This window comes from Salvelinus alpinus, unplaced genomic scaffold (genome assembly GCF_045679555.1).
Source record: "Salvelinus alpinus unplaced genomic scaffold, SLU_Salpinus.1 scaffold_82, whole genome shotgun sequence".
Taxonomy (NCBI): Eukaryota; Metazoa; Chordata; class Actinopteri; order Salmoniformes; family Salmonidae; genus Salvelinus; species Salvelinus alpinus.
Genome location: NW_027256023.1, coordinates 92,501 through 112,500, shown reverse-complemented (window position 1 = coordinate 112,500; position 20,000 = coordinate 92,501). Strand labels below are relative to the sequence as shown.

Below are 20,000 nucleotides of genomic sequence, written 5' to 3'. Positions count from 1 at the left end.
ACACCGATTATTATTTTTTTTACACCTTTATTTAACTTTATTTAACTAGGCAGTTAAGTCAGTTAAGAACACATTTTTATTTTCAATGACGGCCTAGGAACGATGGGTTAACTGCCTCGTTCAGGGGCAGAACGACAGATTTTTTACCTTGTCAGCTCGGGGGATTCAATCTTGCAACCTTACAGTTAACTAGTCCAACGCAACCACCTGAGTACATTGCACTCCACGAGGAGCCTGCCTGTTAAGCGAATGCAGTAGAAGCCAAGGTAAGTTGCTAGCTAGCATTAAACTTATCTTATAAAAAACAATCAATCAATCAATCATAATCACTAGTTAACTACACATGGTTGATGATATTACTAGTTTATCTAGCGTGTCCTGCGTTGCATATAATCGATGCGGTGCGTATCGTTGCTCCAATGTGTACCTAACCATAAACATCAATGCCTTTCTTAAAATCAATACACAGAAGTATATATTTTTAAACCTGCATATTTAGCTAAAAGAAAGGTAGGAGCGAGGAGAGGGACGGAAGCTATACTGTTCTCATGTTCACGCAGGGAACTTAAACGTTAGCTTTCTTACATGGCACATATTACACTTTTACTTTCTTCTCCAACACTTTGTTTTTGCAATATTTAAATAATTAATCGACATCGGCTTTTTTTGGTCCTCCAATAATCGGTATCGGTGTTGAAAAATCATAATTGGTCGACCTCTAGCGTGTGTGCTGGCTGACTGGTCGTTCCCATCCCAACAGGAAGTAGAGACATTGCAGTAGAAGTGTGTTTATTAGTTTGCTCAGTGGAGAGAGGGCACTGTACACTGAGAACAATACCGCAATATGGCTACTAGCCTGAGTGGCTGCCAGTCTCTTTTAGGTTTCAACAAAAAGGAGCTTTGCCTCTACAAGCAGCCTCTTAAACCACAAGGATAAACAGAAAGGATATCGTACTCTAGTTCTATTTCAATCAGAATCAGTCACACATTCTCATCTACAATTTTCACATGCAATTTGTGTGAGAGGCCCTGATTGCAGTCAACAGGTTTTCTGTGTGTGTGTGTGTGTGTGTGTGTGTGTGTGTGTGTGTGTGTGTGTGTGTGTGTGTGTGTGTGTGTGTGTGTGTGTGTGTGTGTGTATGTGCATATGCTCCTCTGTCCTTTTCCTTGGTGAAAAATCCCCCTTTAACACAAACGTTGTTGTGAAGACAGATATAGGAGTTGCTATGGAGACCACCATCACTTTTCTCAGGCACATTGCAAGTAATTGGAGTGAGAAGGAGGGAGGAGGGAGGAAGGGAGAGAGGGAGGGAGCGAGGCATGTGTCTGTGTGTGATAGAGGGAAACAGAGATAAACAAGGAGAGGTTGAGGGCAGAGAAAGAAAAAAAACAAAAGGAAATATGAAAAAGTGAGAGTGAGAGAGAGAGAGAGAGAGAGAGAGAGAGAGAGAGAGAGAGAGAGAGAGAGAGAGAGAGAGAGAGAGAGAGAGAGAGAGAGAGAGAGAGAGAGAGAGGTGGGGAAAAGGGGAGATAGAGAGAAAATGAGCGATAGAGAAACACTCACCAGGCTGGCAGGATAGTGGGGCTCAGGGCATGGGTGGGACAGGGAGGATGGAGGGATGGAGGGAGGAGAGGAGGAGTAGGAGGGGAGGAGGGAGAGAGAGAGAGAACCCGGGGTGCTGCAGTCTACTCTCACTCTGCTCCGCTCTACTGAGGGATCCTGGTTCAGAGGACCTGGGGAGTTCCCACTGCTGAACACCAGCCACTACACACACACAAAGACACACACAGTCGATTCAGAGAGGCAAATACTTCATAAGAGTATAGATTTAAATGGAATATTGTCTTGTATTTTTATCTGAGAAATTGGTGTCAGCTTCAATAAGACTGTTTTACTGTCAGTCAATAAACTCTATAAAATCCATGTATTGTCAATTAGCTAAAGGCATCATACTAAAACACACAACTGTCCCTCCCTCCCTCCCTCCCTCCCTCCCTCCCTCCCTCCCTCCCTCCCTCCCTCCCTCCCTCCCTCCCTCCCTCCCTCCCTCCATCTGAAAACACACACACCTGTCCCTCCCTTCCTCCCTCCCTCCATCTGAAAACACACACACCTGTCCCTCCCTTCCTCCCTTCCTCCATCTGAAAACACACACACCTGTCCCTTCCTCCCTTCATCTGAAAACACACACACCTGTCCCTCCCTCCATCTGAAAACACACACACCTGTCCCTCCCTCCATCTGAAAACACACACACACCTGTCCCTCCCTCCATCTGAAAACACACACACCTGTCCCTCCCTCCATCTGAAAACACACATACCTGTCCCTTCCTCCCTCCCTTCATCTGAAAACACACACACCTGTCCCTTCATCTGAAAACACATACACCTGTCCCTCCCTCCATCTGAAAACACACACACACCTGTCCCTTCCTCCCTTCATCTGAAAACACACACACCTGTCCCTCCCTCCCTCCATCTGAAAACACACAAACCTGTCCCTCCCTCCATCTGAAAACACACACAACTGTCCCTCCCTCCCTCCATCTGAAAACACACACACCTGTCTCTTCCTCCCTCCATCTGAAAACACACACAGCTGTCCCTTCCTCCCTCCATCTGAAAACACACACACCTGTCTCTTCCTCCCTCCATCTGAAAACACACACACCTGTCCCTCCCTCCCTTCCTCCCTCCATCTGAAAACACACACACCTGTCCCTTCCTCCCTCCATCTGAAAACACACACACCTGTCCCTTCCTCCCTCCATCTGAAAACACACACACCTGTCCCTTCCTCCCTCCATCTGAAAACACACACACCTGTCCCTTCCTCCCTCCATCTGAAAACACACACACCTGTCCCTTCCTCCCTCCATCTGAAAACACACACACCTGTCCCTTCCTCCCTTCATCTGAAAACACACACACCTGTCCCTTCCTCCCTCCATCTGAAAACACACACACCTGTCCCTTCCTCCCTCCATCTGAAAACACACACACCTGTCCCTCCCTCCATCTGAAAACACACACACCTGTCCCTCCCTCCCTCCCTCCCTCCATCTGAAAACACACACCTGTCCCTCCCTCCATCTGAAAACACACACACCTGTCCCTTCCTCCCTCCATCTGAAAACACACACACCTGTCCCTTCCTCCCTCCATCTGAAAACACACACACCTGTCCCTTCCTCCCTCCATCTGAAAACACACACACCTGTCCCTCCCTCCCTCCATCTGCAAACACATGCACCTGTCCCTTCCTCCATCTGAAAACACACACACCTGTCCCTCCCTCCCTCCATCTGAAAACACACACAACTGTCCCTCCCTCCCTCCATCTGAAAACACATACACCTGTCCCTTCCTCCCTCCATCTGAAAACACACACACCTGTCCCCTCCCTCCACCTGAAAACACACACACCTGTACCTCCCTCCATCTGAAAACACACACACCTGTCCCTCCCTCCATCTGAAAACACACACACCTGTCCCTCCCTCCCTCCCTCCATCTGAAAACACACACGTGTCCCTCCCTCCCTCCATCTGAAAACACACACACCTGTCCCTTCCTCCCTCCATCTGAAAACACACAAACCTGTCCCTTCCTCCCTCCATCTGAAAACACACTACCTGTCCCTTCCTCCCTCCATCTGAAAACACACACACCTGTCCCTTCCTCCCTTCATCTGAAAACACACACACCTGTCCCTTCCTCCCTTCATCTGAAAACACACACACCTGTCGCTTCCTCCCTCCATCTGAAAACACACACACCTGTCCCTCCCTCCCTTCATCTGCAAACACATCCACCTGTCCCTCCCTCCCTCCATCTGCAAACACATGCACCTGTCCCTCCCTCCCTTCCTCCCTCCATCTGAAAACACACACTCCTGTCTCCCCCTCTGAAACACACCCCCCTGTCCCTCCCTTCATCTGAAAACACACACTCCTGTCTCCCCCTCCGAAACACACACTCTAAACCCCCCACCTGTTCCCCCAGGGCGTAGCAGGTGACCCTGTAGGCGTGCTGCTGGGCTCTCCTGGGCTCTGATAGGCTGAGAGCCTCCACGCCCAGCCCCTCCCCCTCAGCCTGGGCATCGCCATGGAAACGTGCAGGGACCAGGGGCCAGGGCTGTGGCCCCCCCTCGAAGACGACGAGGCAAGACGCACCCAAAGACAAGACCACCTCTGAAACCAGGGCCTGGAGAGGGGTGAGCAGAGGGACAAGGAGTAAAATGTATAGAGATGACAGGCAGAGAGAAACCTGGTATACTGTATGAATAGAGATGTACAGTGCTTTCAGTATTCACACCATTTGAATTTTTCCACATTATTTTGTGTTACAAAGTGGGATTACAATTATTGAATTGTCATTTTTTTGTCAACGATCTACACAAAATATTTTGTAATGTCAAGGTGGATGAAAAAATTATAATATTTGTAAAACAAAAATATGAAAAATAAAAACGACAACTTCCTGAATCAATACATGTTAGAATGACCTTTGGCAGCTGTGAGTCTTTCTGGGTAAGTCTCTAAGAGCTTTGCACATCTGGATTGTACAACATTATTATTAAAAAAATTATTCAAGCTCCGTCAAGTTGGTTGTTGATCATTGCTAGACAGCCATTTTCAAGTCAATTTAAGTCAAAACTGTAACTAGGCCTCTCAGGAACATTCAAGCAACTCCAGTGGCCTTGTTTAAGGTAATTGTCTTGCTGACTGTCTCCCAGTGTCTGTTGGAAAGCTGAAAGAACCAGGTGTTCCTCTACAATTTTGCCTGTGCTTAGCTCTATTCCATTAATTTGTATCATAAAAAACTCCATAGTCCTTGCCGATGACAAGCATACCCATAACATGATGCAGCCACCACCATGCTTGAAAATATGAAGAGTGGTGATGTGTTGTGTTGGATTTGCCCAAAACATAACGCTTTGTATTCAGGACATAAAGTTAATTTCTTTACCACATTTTTTGCAGTTTTACTTTAGTGCCTTATTGCAAACAGGATGCATGTTTGGGAATATTTTTAAAAATCTGTACAGACTTCCTGACTGTCATTTAGGTTAGTATTTTGGAGTAACTACAATGTTGTTGATCCATCCTCAGTTTTCTCCTATCACAGCCATTAAACTCTGTAACTGTTTTAAAGTCACCATTGGCCTCATGGTGAAATCCCTCAGCGGTTTCCTTCCTCTTCGGCAACTGAGTCAGGAAGGACGCCTGTATCTTTGTAGTGACTGGGTTTATTGATACATCATCCAAAACCTAATTAACAGCTTCACCAATGCGCAAAGGGATATTCAGTGTCTGCTTTTTTATTTTTACCAAATCGGTGTGCTTCTTTGTAAGGCATTGGAAAACTTCTCTAGTCTTTGTGGTTGAATCTGTGCTTAGAATTCACTACTCGACTAAGGGACCTTACAGATAATTGTATGTGTGGGTCAGGGGCGCAACTTTCACTGGGGGAAAAAATGAATTTTTGTCAACGGCAGTATTATCATTGGAATGTGATACAAAACGAGGCATGGTGTGCTTTAGGACCATGCGGACACCACCAAGCCTTCGGATAGGCTGTTTGGAGTGTTCGTCCGACTGGATAGACAGTTGTTTAATATTAGAGGCTCAGCGATGTTAGGATTTTGAAAGTTGTGTAGTGTATACCTGGCTTAAATGGTAGGCTACAAGCAACAAGCATGGTTGTAGTTGATGGGAAAGTGAACCATATAACTGAATAATTAGCATTCTATGCAAATTACAAATACAATGAATGCCGCCTCACTGAGGTGAGATTGCTGTGCCGCATTGCGTTGACGAGAATCTAAGAACCCTAATGTCAATAACAAGTAGATCTAGAGAAGGTAAACACATGAACCAGCAGTGGTGCATTGTAAGCGCAAGGAAGGCCATACAGTATCCCCCCGGGCGCGCATCGGTAATACCGTAAACCCCGGGATGGTAAAAGGACGGTATGAAGGTATGGAAAAATGGATACCGCCTAAGCCTATCAGGAACTAGAAGTACATGTGTCAGAGTGTATCCAGATGGGAGCAGTGTGGTGCTCAACCCTCCAATGGCATCATTAGAAACCACTCTCCTCTTCCCAGTCACTCAACCAACCTGGGGAAAATAAGTCAATTAAACCCCCCCAGTCTCTGTCTCTCTCTCTGTCTCAGTCTCTCTCTCTATCTATCTGTCTCTCTGTCTCAGTCTCTCTCTCTCAGTCTCTGTCTCTCTCTCAGTCTCTCTCTCTGTGTGCACCTTGAGGGGACTGTGGGCGGCCAGCGTTGCCATGGAAGTGATGTTGTAGTGTTCCATTTCCACGGTGATAGTGATGAGGGTGTGGCCTGGTCCCACTGCTTCCAGCTGGAGTCCTCCACAGAACCCTGAGCCTGGACCCACAGAACCTACACACACACACACACACACACACACACACACACACACACACACACACACACACACACACACACACACACACACACACACACACACACACACACACACACACACACACACACACACACAGGGGAGGAAACATACAAAGATGTATTTGAATTCGAAACTAGTGAACTGCATTTTAGAGTTAGTAGCAGGAGTGGAGATTATTCCACTAAACACCATCTCTCAGTCTGACTGTCTCTCAGTCTGACTGTCTCTCTGAGTCTGACTGTCTCTCTGAGTCTGACTGTCTCTCTGAGTCTGACTGTCTCTCAGTCTGACTGTCTCTCTCAGTCTGACTGTCTCTCTGAGTCTGACTGTCTCTCTGAGTCTGACTGTCTCTCTCAGTAGGACTGTCTCTCTCAGTCTTAATCTCTCTCTCAGTCTTACTCTCTCTCTCAGTCTGACTCTCTCTCTGTCTGACTCTCTCTCTGTCTGACTGTCTCTCATTTCTGACTCTCTCTCAGTCTGACTCTCTCAGTCTGACTCTCTCAGTTTGACTCTCTCAGTCTGACTCTCTCAGTCTGACTCTCTCAGTCTGACTCTCTCAGTCTGACTCTCTCTCAGTCTGACTCTCTCTCAGTCTGACTCTCTCTCAGTCTGACTCTCTCTCAGTCTGACTCTCTCTCAGTCTGACAGTCTCTCTGTCTGACTGTCTCTCTGTCTGACTCTCAGTCTGTCTTGCGCTCTGTCTGTCTCACGCTCTGTCTGTCTCACGCTCTGTGTGTCTCTCTCTGTCTGTGTGTCTTTCTGTATGTGTCTCTGGCCTGCAGTGAATCAGGTGTCCACTCCTCCAGGTTCTCTATTCAATAAGGAGAGAGAGGACCTGACCCACATCAGCACACCGTTAAGAGCACTGAGATTCCATCTCAATAATTAAAACATACACACTAATCACAGGAAGAGTGATACTGATCAGCTAATATCCAGTAAAACAAATTGAACTTACAAATTACTTCTGTGTTTCTCCTCTGTGTGTTGTAAACTGTGTGTGTTTATAAGAGTGTGTGTGTTGTAAACTGTGTGTGTTTATAAGAGTGTGTGTGTTGTAAACTGTGTGTGTTTATAAGAGTGTGTGTGTTGTAAACTGTGTGTGTTTATAAGAGTGTGTGTGTTGTAAACTGTGTGTGTTTATAAGAGTGTGTGTGTTGTAAACTGTGTGTGTTTATAAGAGTGTGTGTGTTGTAAACTGTGTGTGTTTATAAGAGTGTGTGTGTTGTAAACTGTGTGTGTTTATAAGAGTGTGTGTGTTGTAAACTGTGTGTGTTTATAAGAGTGTGTGTGTTGTAAACTGTGTGTGTTTATAAGAGTGTGTGTGTTGTAAACTGTATGTGTTTATAAGAGTGTGTGTGCATGCATGCGTGCTAGTGTGTGTGTGTGTGCATGTGACAGTGTGAGGGTGAGTGTGTGTGTAAGTGTGTGACCCAATTAATGGAACCAGGGAGCTGGGGGAGTGAAGGGGAGCATCTATGCCGTAGGAGAGGTGGGGTGGGGGGGGGCTTATTTCTGCTTTCACAGCTTACCTTAGCTACGCACATAAAGAGCAGAGCCACACTGTGCGTGTGTGTACCTGGTAGAGGGGTGAATACCCCCCGTGGTGACGTGGTGACGTGGAGGTTGATGAGAGAGCAGTCTGTCACCTCCAGCAGGGACTGGGGGCCAGAGCTTCCCTGGGGAGGGTCCTGGTTCTCCTCCTCCTGGACCCCCCAGACAGCCAGGGGAAGGGTGATGGTCTCTCCCACCCTACAGTCACCTCTCTGGGCCAGGACATCCACACCAGCTGGCCTCAACACGTACACCTAGAGAGAGCGAAAGAGAGAGAGACAGAGAAAGAGAGAGAGGTAGAGAAAGAGAGAGAGAGTGAGAAAGAGAGAGATAGAGAAAGAGAAAGAGAGAGAGAAAGACAGAGACAGAAAAAGAGAGAGAGAGCCAGCAAGAGAACGCGAGAGAGACAGATAGAGAAAGAGAGACAGAGAGATGAGGAGACGAGAGGGTGTTAATGTTACTATAGTGTGTACTGTGAGATAAGAGTGTGTTATTCCCATCGGTTGGATAAACCTGTCCAATCCTCAGATCTACTCAAGTGTATCTGCCGTAGGTACAAGAAGATGATTTGCGCGTGTGTGTGGTGTGTGTGTGGTGTGTGTGTGTGTGTGTGTGTGTGTGTGTGTGTGTGTGTGTGTGTGTGTGTGTGTCACCTGTCCAGTAGCGGTGTGTAGAGGGTTGCGTGCGTCTGATGCCCGAATATCCACTTGGCCCCGTCTCTTTCCCGCCATGACCTCCCCTTTTATTGTCACCACGGCAACATCACTGTCACTCACCGACCAGCTCACAGCACCACTGCCACCCTCTACCTGGACACACACACATAAAGACCATGTCGTGAATACAGATAAACACACACTTAAACATATACAGACTTACAGTAGTCAAACACACCTGTCTCACTTTCTGTCACTCTCACACTCTCTCACACACACACACACACACACACACACACACACACACACACACACACACACACACACACACACACACACACACACACACACACACACACACACACACACACACACACACACACACACACACACACACACCTGGAAGTGGTGCTGATAAAGCTGTCCCTCAGGTTGCCAAGGAAACACAAGGAGGCGGGGCTGCAGGGTGAGGGGCTCGTAGATCTCAACTTCTTGCTCTGCTCTGATTGGTGGTATCAGGGGCAACGCTCGGCCATCCTGGAGAGAGAGAGAACGATTGTAATGATATTGTCATCACCCATGTCAAGGTGCCATGATGTTTGACAGAGGTGTGTGTGTGTACCTCAGTGAGCACAGTGAACAGTGCAGCTCGTATAGTAGTGTGCCCAGCCCCTCGTGTTTCCAGTACATGGTAGGAACTGTTAGAGGAAGTCTCCAGGACATAGAACAGCCAATCAGAGAAGTCCACGGTCATCACCACATTCTACCAGAGGGAGAGAGGGGTTAGAGAGGAGGGGGAGAGAGGGGTTAGAGAGGAGGGGGAGAGAGGGGTTAGGGAGGAGGGGGAGAGAGAGGGGTTAGAGAGGAGGGGGAGGGAGAGAGGGGTTAGAGTGGAGGGGGAGGGAGAGAGGGGTTAGAGAGGAGGGGGAGGGAGAGAGGTTTTTATTTTATTTATTTATTTATTTAACCTTTATTTAACCAGGAAGGCAAATTGAGAACACGTTCTCATTTACAATTGCGACCTGGCCAAGATAAAGCAAAGCAGTTCGACACATACAACAACACATAGTTACACATGGAGTAAAACAAACATATAGTCAATAATACAGTGAAAAAAAAATAAGTCTATATACAATGTGAGCAAGTGAGGTGAGATAAGGGAGGTGAAGGCAAACAAATATATGTATAAATAAATAAAAATATAAAAGGCCATGGAGGCGAAGTGAGTACAACACAGCAAGTAAAATAAAAACTAAAAAAACACTGGAATGGTTGGATTGCAGTGGAAGAAAGTGCAAAGTAGAGACAGAAATAATGGGGTGCAAAGGAGCAAAATAAATTAATAAATAAATACAGTAGGTATTAGGTTAGGTTAGAGAGGTATACAGTAGGTATACAGTAGGTTAGAGAGGAGGGGGAGGGAGAGAGGGGTTAGGGAGGAGGGGGAGAGAGGGGTTAGAGTTAGAGAGGAGGGGGAGAGAGGGGTTAGAGAGGGGTTAGAGAGGAGGAGGAGAGAGAGGTTAGAGAGGAAGGGGAGAGAGAGGGGTTAACGAGGAGGGGAAGAGAGAGGGGTTCAGTTAAGCCTCCTGTCCCTGACATAGAGTAGGCTTTAGACGTCTAGTGTAAGGGAGGGTAACTCTTATAGTTGTCATGGTAACGTTACCTGTGCCAGGTGTGCTGTGTGACCCTCCTGGTCGTGAACTCGTACAGTCACCTGGTACTGACGACCACTCTCCAACACCCACCTGTCCTCCTCCTCCACACCTAGCGCTACACACACACACACACACACACACACACACAGTCATGGCTTGCCATAGTACGACAATAGACATGTTGATAGCTGGGCTCACTCACTCAGGTAACTTGGCTCCACCACAAACACAGAACAGCGAGGCAGGTGGGAAGCAGAGTTTTCTGGTAGGCCTGGGTACAGGGAATGCTGAGGAAAACCACACCTGTAGGACTACACTACCCATAACCCCAGAAACCACACCTTACAGTACTACATCAATGCTAAACTACAGGAATAACTTTAAAGTGGTTAGGTAAGGTAGACCCATGGTGGAAGGACACTGGGGTGTGTGACGGACAGCGTGGTGCGGCCTAGCCCTCGGGCGGTGACGGTCCCTGTGTCCTGGTCCACAGTGATGACATCATCATCGTTATTTGGGTCTCTCTCTACAGACAACTCATACTCTCCCTCACCCAGCACCACCTCTATAGGAGACAAAGAGAACATTGCTGGTGCATCATCGGCTGCTCTACAACTCTAATAAGTACAAGGAGAACTGAGCACTTGATGTTTTCTGTCTCCAATATATTTGTCTGAGCTTTGATGTTCCTTCAGTCTTCTTCCTCTGGATCTTAGAAAAACACAAAGGGACCCTAACTAGAAGACCCATAAAGCTCCCTAAAGGTTCTGTACAGATCTGACAGACTACACTACTGTCTACATTAGGGACTCACCTAAAGACTCTGTAAAGATCTGACAGACTACACTACTGTCTACATTAGGGACTCACCTAAAGGCTCTGTAAAGATCTGACAGACTACACTACTGTCTACATTAGGGACTCACTTAAAGACTCTGTACAGATCTGACAGACAACACTACTGTCTACATTAGGGACTCACCTAAAGGCTCTGTAAAGATCTGACAGACTACACTACTGTCTACATTAGGGACTCACCTAAAGGCTCTGTAAAGATCTGACAGACTACACTACTGTCTACATTAGGGACTCACCTAAAGGCTCTGGAAAGATCTGATAGACTACACTACTGTCTACATTAGGGACTCACCTAAAGGCTCTGTACAGATCTGACAGACTACACTACTGTCTTCATTAGGGACTCACCTAAAGGCTCTGTAAAGATCTGACAGACTACACTACTGTCTACATTAGGGACTCACCTAAAGGTTCTGTAAAGATCTGACAGACTACACTACTGTCTACATTAGGGACTCACATAAAGACTCTGTACAGATCTGACAGACTACACTACTGTCTACATTAGGGACTCACCTAAAGGTTCTGTACAGATCTGACAGACTACACTACTGTCTACATTAGGGACTCACCTAAAGGCTCTGTAAAGATCTGACAGACTACACTACTGTCTACATTAGGGACTCACCTAAAGGCTCTGTAAAGATCTGACAGACTACACTACTGTCTACATTAGGGACTCACCTAAAGGCTCTGTAAAGATCTGACAGACTACACTACTGTCTACATTAGGGACTCACTTAGACTCTGTACAGATCTGACAGACAACACTACTGTCTACATTAGGGACTCACCTAAAGGCTCTGTAAAGATCTGACAGACTACACTACTGTCTACATTAGGGACTCACCTAAAGGCTCTGTAAAGATCTGACAGACTACACTACTGTCTACATTAGGGACTCACCTAAAGGCTCTGTAAAGATCTGATAGACTACACTACTGTCTACATTAGGGACTCACCTAAAGGCTCTGTACAGATCTGACAGACTACACTACTGTCTTCATTAGGGACTCACCTAAAGGCTCTGTAAAGATCTGACAGACTACACTACTGTCTACATTAGGGACTCACCTAAAGGTTCTGTAAAGATCTGACAGACTACACTACTGTCTACATTAGGGACTCACGTAAAGGCTCTGTAAAGATCTGACAGACTACACTACTGTCTACATTAGGGACTCACCTAAAGGCTCTGTAAAGATCTGACAGACTACACTACTGTCTACATTAGGGACTCACCTAAAGGCTCTGTAAAGATCTGACAGACTACACTACTGTCTACATTAGGGACTCACCTAAAGGCTCTGTAAAGATCTGACAGACTACACTACTGTCTACATTAGGGACTCACCTAAAGGCTCTGTAAAGATCTGATAGACTACACTACTGTCTACATTAGGGACTCACCTAAAGGCTCTGTAAAGATCTGACAGACTACACTACTGTCTACATTAGGGACTCACCTAAAGGCTCTGTAAAGATCTGATAGACTACACTACTGTCTACATTAGGGACTCACCTAAAGGCTCTGTAAAGATCTGATAGACTACACTACTGTCTACATTAGGGACTCACCTAAAGGTTCTGTACAGATCTGACAGACTACACTACTGTCTACATTAGGGACTCACCTAAAGGCTCTGTAAAGATCTGACAGACTACACTACTGTCTACATTAGGGACTCACCCGCTTCTGTGTCATGCACGCTTTTCCAGACTCTGAAGGAGAGGGTGGAGCCTAGCAGCAGGTAGGCGTCATGGGAGGGGCTAAGGTAGAGTCTGTCTGTCACGGTCAGGCTCACAGAGGCTGGCTCTACCCACTAAGTAACACACAGGGGACAGGTAAAAACCAGCACAAACTATTCTTACACATAAACTAATCCATCGATCTTCATCCATAATCTATCGCCCCATCCACTCATCCATCATTCCAGGTGCTTCATCAATGTATTTATCCTTCGGAAGCAAATGCATCAATCCCTTCATCCACTCCTCCATCCTCCTTACCTTGTAGTCTGGGTGCGAGAGGGAGGCCCTGATCCATACCACCCCGCTACGGACCCCCTCCAGCAACACACTGTCCCCTTTCTGACCTGCTTCCTCCAGGGACAGGATGTGATGGGGCGGGGAGTAGCCCGCCTCTGAGAAACGCACAAACCTACACAACATACAACATATACAGCGCATTCAGAAAGTATTCAGACCCCTTGACTTTTTCCACATTTTGTTACGTGACAGCCCTATTCTAAAATTGATTAAATTGTTTTCCCCCTCATCAATCTACACACATCCAATAATGACAGAGCAAAAACAGGTTTTTAGAATTTTTTGGTAATTTATTACAAATAAAAATCTGAAATATCACATTTACATAAGTATTCAGACCCTTTTCTCAGTACTTTGTTGAAGCACCTTTGGCAGCGATTACAGCCTCGAGTATTCTTGGGTATGACGCTGCAAGCTTGTCACACCTGTATTTGGGGAGTTTCTTCCATTCTTCTCTGCAGATCCTCTCAAGCTCTGTCAGGTTGGATGGGGAATGTCGCTGCACAGCTATTTTCAGGTCTCTCCAGAGATGTTCGATCGGGTTCAAGTCTGGGCTCTGGCTGGGTCACTCAAAGACATTCAAAGACTTGTCCCAAAGCCACTCGTGCATTGTCTTGGCTGTGTGCTTAGAGTCGTCCTGTTAGAAGGTGAACCTTCGCCTCAGTCTGAGGTCCTGAGCGCTCTGGAGCAGGTTTTCATCAAGTTCTCGCTGTACTTTGCTCCATTCATCTTTCCCACAATCTTGACTAGTCTCCCATTCCCTGCTGCTGAAAAACATCCACACAGCATGATGTGCCACCCCCATGCTTCACCGTAGGGATGGTGCCAGGTTTCCTCCAGACATGACACTTGGCATTCAGGCCAAACAGTTCAATCTTGGTTTCATCAGACCAGAGAATCTTGTTTCTCATGGTCTGAGAGTCCTTTAGGTGCCTTTTGGCAAATTCCAAGTGGCCTGTCATGTGCCTTTTACTGAAGAGAGGCTTCCGTCTGGCCACTCTACCATAAAGGCCTGAGTGCTGCAGAGATTGTTGTCCTTCTGGAAGTTTTTCCCATCTCCACAGAGGAACAATGGAGCTCTGTCAGAGTGACCATCGGGTTCTTGGTCACCTTCTCCCCCGATTGCTGTTTGGCCGGGCGGCCAGCTCTAGGAAGTCTTGGTGGTTCCAAACTTCTTCCACTTAAGAATGATGGAGGCCACTGTATTCTTGGGGATATTCAATGCTATAGACATGTTTTGGTACCTTTCCCCAGATCTGTGCCGAGACACAATCCTGTCTCGGAGCTCTACGGACAATTCCTTTGACCTCATGGCTTGGTTTTTGCTCTGACATGCACTGTCAACTGTGAGACCTTATATCGACAGGTGTGTGCCTTTCCAAATCATGTCCAATCAATTGAATTTACCACAGGTGGACTCCAATCAAGTTGTCGAAACATCTCAAGGATGATCAATGGAAACAGGGTGTGAATGCTTATGTAAATAAGGTATTTATTTATTTAATTTTTATTCTAAAACCTGTTTTTGTTTTGACATTATGGGGTATTGTGTGTAGATTGATGAGGGAAATGTTTATTTAATCAATTTTAGAATAAGGGTGTAACGTAACAAAATGTGGAAAAAGTCAAGGGGTCTGAATACTTTCCGAATGTGCTGTACATAACGTTTTCAGTTGACTGTATGTTTCTTTCATCTTTCACCTTCCTTTGTCACTATTTCCCTCTTTCTCCATCCCTCTCTCTCTCACCTAACAATCTCTGCTGTCTCTGAGTCCTTTACTAGCCTCCACTCAAACTGTAGACCTGCCAGACTACTGAATGTGTTGCCTGAGAGAAGGAGAGAGAGATGATAATGACATCCTCAGGCAGAGAGACTCCTGGTGCCAGAAGGGAGCAGTAAACACACAGATCCAAGATCCAGGTTCTTTAGCACAACAGTTAGTCAGTCAGTCTGTCTGTCTGCAGGGACTAGCCTCAGGTTAGTTAGCCTTGAGTCTAACACCTGCTGTCTTTTTCCTCCAGTCTACCCTGGGCTATTGGATGGCTATACAATCTGAACACTGTGACCTGGATGAGTTTCTAAGCCAAGAGAATAAAGAGAAAAGGGAACTTCTGGGGCTGGATGTGGATAATAGACAAAAGGTGATAGACAGGTTCGTTTTGAACTAGGCCTGGCAGCCGAAAACTGTCGACAATAAACCAAAGTTTCCTTTTAACCCTTTGGATTTGAGTTTTTCCCTCTTTGAGCCTGTGGTACATTTGGATGTGTGGGGCATTTAAGCTCAGCTCTCGAAGGAACATCAGTGGGCCCATGCTCAGCGCTCATTCTTATGGAGGGATGAAAGGAGGAACAACCCCTTGTCTACATATTGACAGCCTCAGAGTTAAATGTGTGGCTGGGGGATATGTCAATGACAAGGCGAGTACCTCCTGAGTCCAGTGCCATGACGGAGAGCACGAGGGGTGGGTCCTCGGTGAACAGTTGACGCGTCGTCGTGACAACCTGAATCTGCTTGATCTGGTCAACAATGACATCACAGCGCAGGGTATGGCCAGTCACTGAAAGATGATGAGGGCTGTTTAGTTACACCCTCCACACCCCTCCCTCTCTCCCTCTCTCTGTTCTGCTACACACACACACTCCCCTCACCAGAGTCCTGTCCCTGTATGATGCTGGCCCCTCGGTTAGTGTCCAGTGGAGCGGACAGAGGTCGGGCGGACACTAGGACCTGCTGGCTACAGGCTGATGGAGGGAGGATGGAGGGAGGGATGGAAGGAGAGAGGGGCCAAACAACGACTGCCTGGGGTCGGGAGGACACCCTGAAAACATCACACACAGATAACTAAGTGGCGTTCTGTCCACACCCACTTGGCATTATATCTAATATTTAAGTTGATACATCTTCTGCTTTTTTAGCACCACGACATCAACTTGGCAATCTGAATAGAAACATTCATTTCATCATTCACTGCCACTCACCATTTATAGCATCCCTTCTCTGCTGTCAACGTGAAGTTGACATGATTATGATTTGATCTGGGCAAAAGTAACTTGGGAACATTCAGCTTTGTCGACTGACTCAAAGCAATAATAGTTACACAAAAAATCAATAGTTTACATAATACTTTAGAGTTTAAAACGGCCATTATTGTGAATACATTTTGAGGTCTCAACAATTGCGATCAAAACATTTAAACTGACGTTAGAGCAGTTTCATTTTTTAAGCAACGTCGCATTGTTTACGTTGAACTGTTAACGCTGGCTAACGTTAACTAGCTAAGCTTAGAGGTTTCGATAGCCATTTGCTAGCTAACAACTAATAAAAAACGATATATGTTCGTCAGTGACTTGTCATTCCTAAATAAACGAATGAATGAAGCAAAAACAGCAACTAAAAAGCTATTAAACTAAACAATATTGCAAAATGTAGGTAGACAGCAACGCGTCACGATCATTGTTGATTTTTGAGCTCAGCTGCCAAAAACAAAGAAGTGTGTTCATGACGAGCTAGTGACAGAAGAACAGTGACGTCATGTGTTTACAGTCTTGAACATTTCCCAACCAACTCTACTCTTCTTGGGGCCCAAAATAATTATTTGGACAGACAGGCTACATTTGTTTTATCTAACATTAAATTATTAAACTTTTTACATTGATATACATTACATTTTGTATCTCCAAGGAACAAATACAATTTCACACCATAACACGTCTTCAAACACTCGTTATGCAGCTGCAACTAGATTCTTTAAAGTGCCAATCTGCGATTAAAACAATAACAAAGCAGACGGCCCGCCTCTGTTTTGGTAAAAAGCTGAGGGATGGGCCTGAAGAAATGTAACCACTCTCAAATTCATAGACATAGCTTTGGATGCAAGCAGTGATCATCCATAATATCAACATGATCGTTTTAACCATCTTTTGAGGCTATACAGTGTTTGTTTACATTTACAATGTTTACAAACATTTTAGTCAAACAAGTTTATATTTTAGGTTCTGATGGGGTGTGACAGTTGAACTAAGCTCATGAGGAATTTATAAATTGGAGTAAACTAACGGACAACAACACTTAGGCTTCTACTTCCAGATTATACATACTATATAAAAAAATATATGGCAAATAGAAATCAAAACTGGATGGTGTTCAGAGATAGATGGGAGGAGTTGAGTGGAGCCGAAGGATGAGACTAAAAACAAATAAAATATAATTATTGTAACATAAGCATTTATAAGTTATATTCTTCAAGAATCAATGAGTATATCATTAATTTATGTCAATGGTATGTAACAAGTGCAGATTGCCATTTTAACAACAATGTGAGGTGTAAATTGGACTGGGGAAAGAAAACACTTGCATTTTAGCATGTAGGCCACATTGTGTTGCCAATAAAAGCAGGTATTCTGACATAGGAAAAGGAAAGGGAAAGGGGGATACCTAGTCAGTTGTACAACTGAATGCATTCAACTGAAATGTGTCTTCCACATTTAACCCAACCCCTCTGAATCAGAGAGGTGCAGGGGGGCTGCCATAATTGGACATTCCACGTCTTTGATACCCGGGGAACAGTGGGTTAACTGCCTTGCTCAGGGGCAGAACGACAGATTTTAACCTTGTCAGGTCGGGATTTGATCAAGCAACCTTTCGGAACAGGACAGGTTTCTACAGTCAGAGTAGTTTTTATGCTGCAGGTAAACTGTAATGATTCGAAAGAAGAAAGAACAGGCAAGCCAAAATTCACCCAATAACTCAGTGATGTTATATAGATATATACTTTATTAATTATCTCTGATAAAATAAAATTACAAAATAATTTCACCCTCAAACGCACCTCCCTTGTCCATTATTTATTATTATTAAAGTTTATTATTAATACATTTATCATAATTGTCAGGACGAATGAGAAGAATACTATAGTATAATAATAGTAGATATTAGCTATAACCGTTAAATTGTAATGGTAGAAAAGACTGAGCAATACAAAGCTATGTAGATTTCAGTAACAGTATACTGTACAGTACAATATTCCAAGCGGGTGTAACTCAGTATTTCGGCCACAGAATGTCACTATAAGACAGTTTTCAAAATGGTCTCCGTAGAAATAGTATCTTATTCCATTACATCATAATAATTATTCTCTCAGATATATATTCTCTCCCTCTATAGGGTTAAGTTTTGTAAGCAACCGTTTCTCTCTTGCCATGGCCTGTATCCTTTGTCTGGTTAATATTCCTTCATTCCCTGTCTATGGCAGTCCGTCGAGCACAGTGAAAAGTGCAGTCCATAAAGCACTAGTACTAGTCCAAATCCAATGTTCCTTGAAAAACATTGTCAGGAAATCTGAAACTCCTCTTCCCATCTCCCCAGTGACATCCTCTTCTGCCTCTCTTTTGTAGTCCATTTGAGAGAGAGCACTTTGGTAGATTGTGTGTGTGTGTGTGTGTGTGTCCGCATGTGGGTGTGGTTCAGCGTGTATGTGTGTGGGTTTAGGCATATCTGTGCCCCTGTGCAAACTGTGTGCTTGTGGTTTGAAATGTACAGCATACATTCATTAAAACAGAGTTTTGTGAGCGTGTGTGCATAAGGAAATATGGCAGTAGTGTTTCCTTGGACCGTGTCTATGCTCTCTGTGTCAAGTAATAAATGCCTGGCAGTATGTTCTTTTCAGTTGGACTTAGTGCATTGTCTGCTTGGCAGTATATAGGCTATAGTATAGGCTGTACTATAGTGTTTTATAGTCTACTATAGAATGCTGCGCGATATTATGTGCTATTTTGTGTGTGTGTGTGTGTGTGTGTGTTTGCTGTGTATTTTGTTGTGGTGTGTTTATGTTGCCATGGTGTGTGTGTAGGTGTGTGTTAAAAGGTAGGCATACTACATGGAGAGTGTGTGTTTGTGTGTGCGTGTGTGGTGTTTAGTATGTGTTATGGTTGTTGATTAAATGGTTCGTTAAAGGGATGCTCGTTACCACACAAGTAGCAGTTAGATAGAAAATAGATCATAAGGACAAAAAGTCATAGTCAATAATTCCTGATGGAGGGAGGGGAGGGAAGAGGGCGAGAGATGGAGGGAGAGAATGAGATGAAGAGAAAGAGGGATAGAGAGGGACGAATGGAAAAAGAGAGGGAGACGTTTTTCTGTCATTAGATTGGACTCCATTAAAGACCTCTGTAATAGTCTTGGTTATCTGTTTCCCCCTTCATCCCCCTTTCCCCCCTCTCCGTTTTCATCCCCTTCTCTCTCTCCCAACCTCCCTCCACTTCCTTGCCTCTCCTATCCCTCACCTTCTCTACCTCCCATCCCACCCTCCCTCTCACAGCCTCTTATCTCTGATCCTTTCCCTTGCCCTCCCCCATTTCCCCCACTCCTCTATTTTCCTCCCCTATCCCACCCCTCCTACCTACTCCTTTCCTTAGCAGCTGTATGAGCTAGTGTTGGGCTTCTGGCTGCCCTCTCTTACCCACCCCCCCTCCCTCCTCCTCTGCAGCATCTGAAGGTGCTAGTATTGGGGCTGACCTCCTCATCTCGTATTCCTACTGGTCCTCTATCTCCTCCTCTACCCTCACCTCTTCTTTGCCCTTCCCATCCTCCTCCTCCTCTCTTCAACAACTGGAGGTGCTAGTATTGGGGCTGACCTCCTCATCTCGTATTCCTACTGGTCCTCTATCTCCTCCTCTACCCTCACCTCTTCTTTCCCCTTCCCATCCTCCTCCTCTCTTCAACAACTGGAGGTGCTAGTATTGGGACTGACCTCCTCATCTCGTATTCCTACTGGTCCTCTATCTCCTC

General features: G+C 45.4%; 1 protein-coding gene and 1 pseudogene across 1 annotated transcript in view; both read right to left on the bottom strand.

The window, feature by feature from the left end:
- Window positions 1–19,970, bottom strand: part of LOC139567220 (nuclear pore membrane glycoprotein 210-like) — a 53,006-nt gene extending 33,036 nt beyond the window's left edge. The window contains exons 1-16 of the mRNA XM_071388693.1: window positions 19,963–19,970; window positions 15,863–16,032; window positions 15,640–15,771; window positions 14,961–15,039; window positions 13,174–13,324; window positions 12,854–12,986; window positions 10,727–10,870; window positions 10,508–10,576; window positions 10,314–10,420; window positions 9,273–9,413; window positions 9,050–9,187; window positions 8,648–8,803; window positions 8,020–8,248; window positions 6,270–6,415; window positions 3,997–4,209; window positions 1,565–1,765 (exon numbers count right to left, since the gene is read on the bottom strand). Coding sequence (XP_071244794.1) covers window positions 1,565–1,765; window positions 3,997–4,209; window positions 6,270–6,415; window positions 8,020–8,248; window positions 8,648–8,803; window positions 9,050–9,187; window positions 9,273–9,413; window positions 10,314–10,420; window positions 10,508–10,576; window positions 10,727–10,870; window positions 12,854–12,986; window positions 13,174–13,324; window positions 14,961–15,039; window positions 15,640–15,771; window positions 15,863–16,032; window positions 19,963–19,970 — 2,217 coding nt within the window. The remainder of the gene's footprint in view (window positions 1–1,564; window positions 1,766–3,996; window positions 4,210–6,269; window positions 6,416–8,019; window positions 8,249–8,647; window positions 8,804–9,049; window positions 9,188–9,272; window positions 9,414–10,313; window positions 10,421–10,507; window positions 10,577–10,726; window positions 10,871–12,853; window positions 12,987–13,173; window positions 13,325–14,960; window positions 15,040–15,639; window positions 15,772–15,862; window positions 16,033–19,962) is intronic.
- Window positions 19,636–20,000, bottom strand: part of LOC139567223 (small conductance calcium-activated potassium channel protein 3-like) — a 61,572-nt pseudogene continuing 61,207 nt past the window's right edge.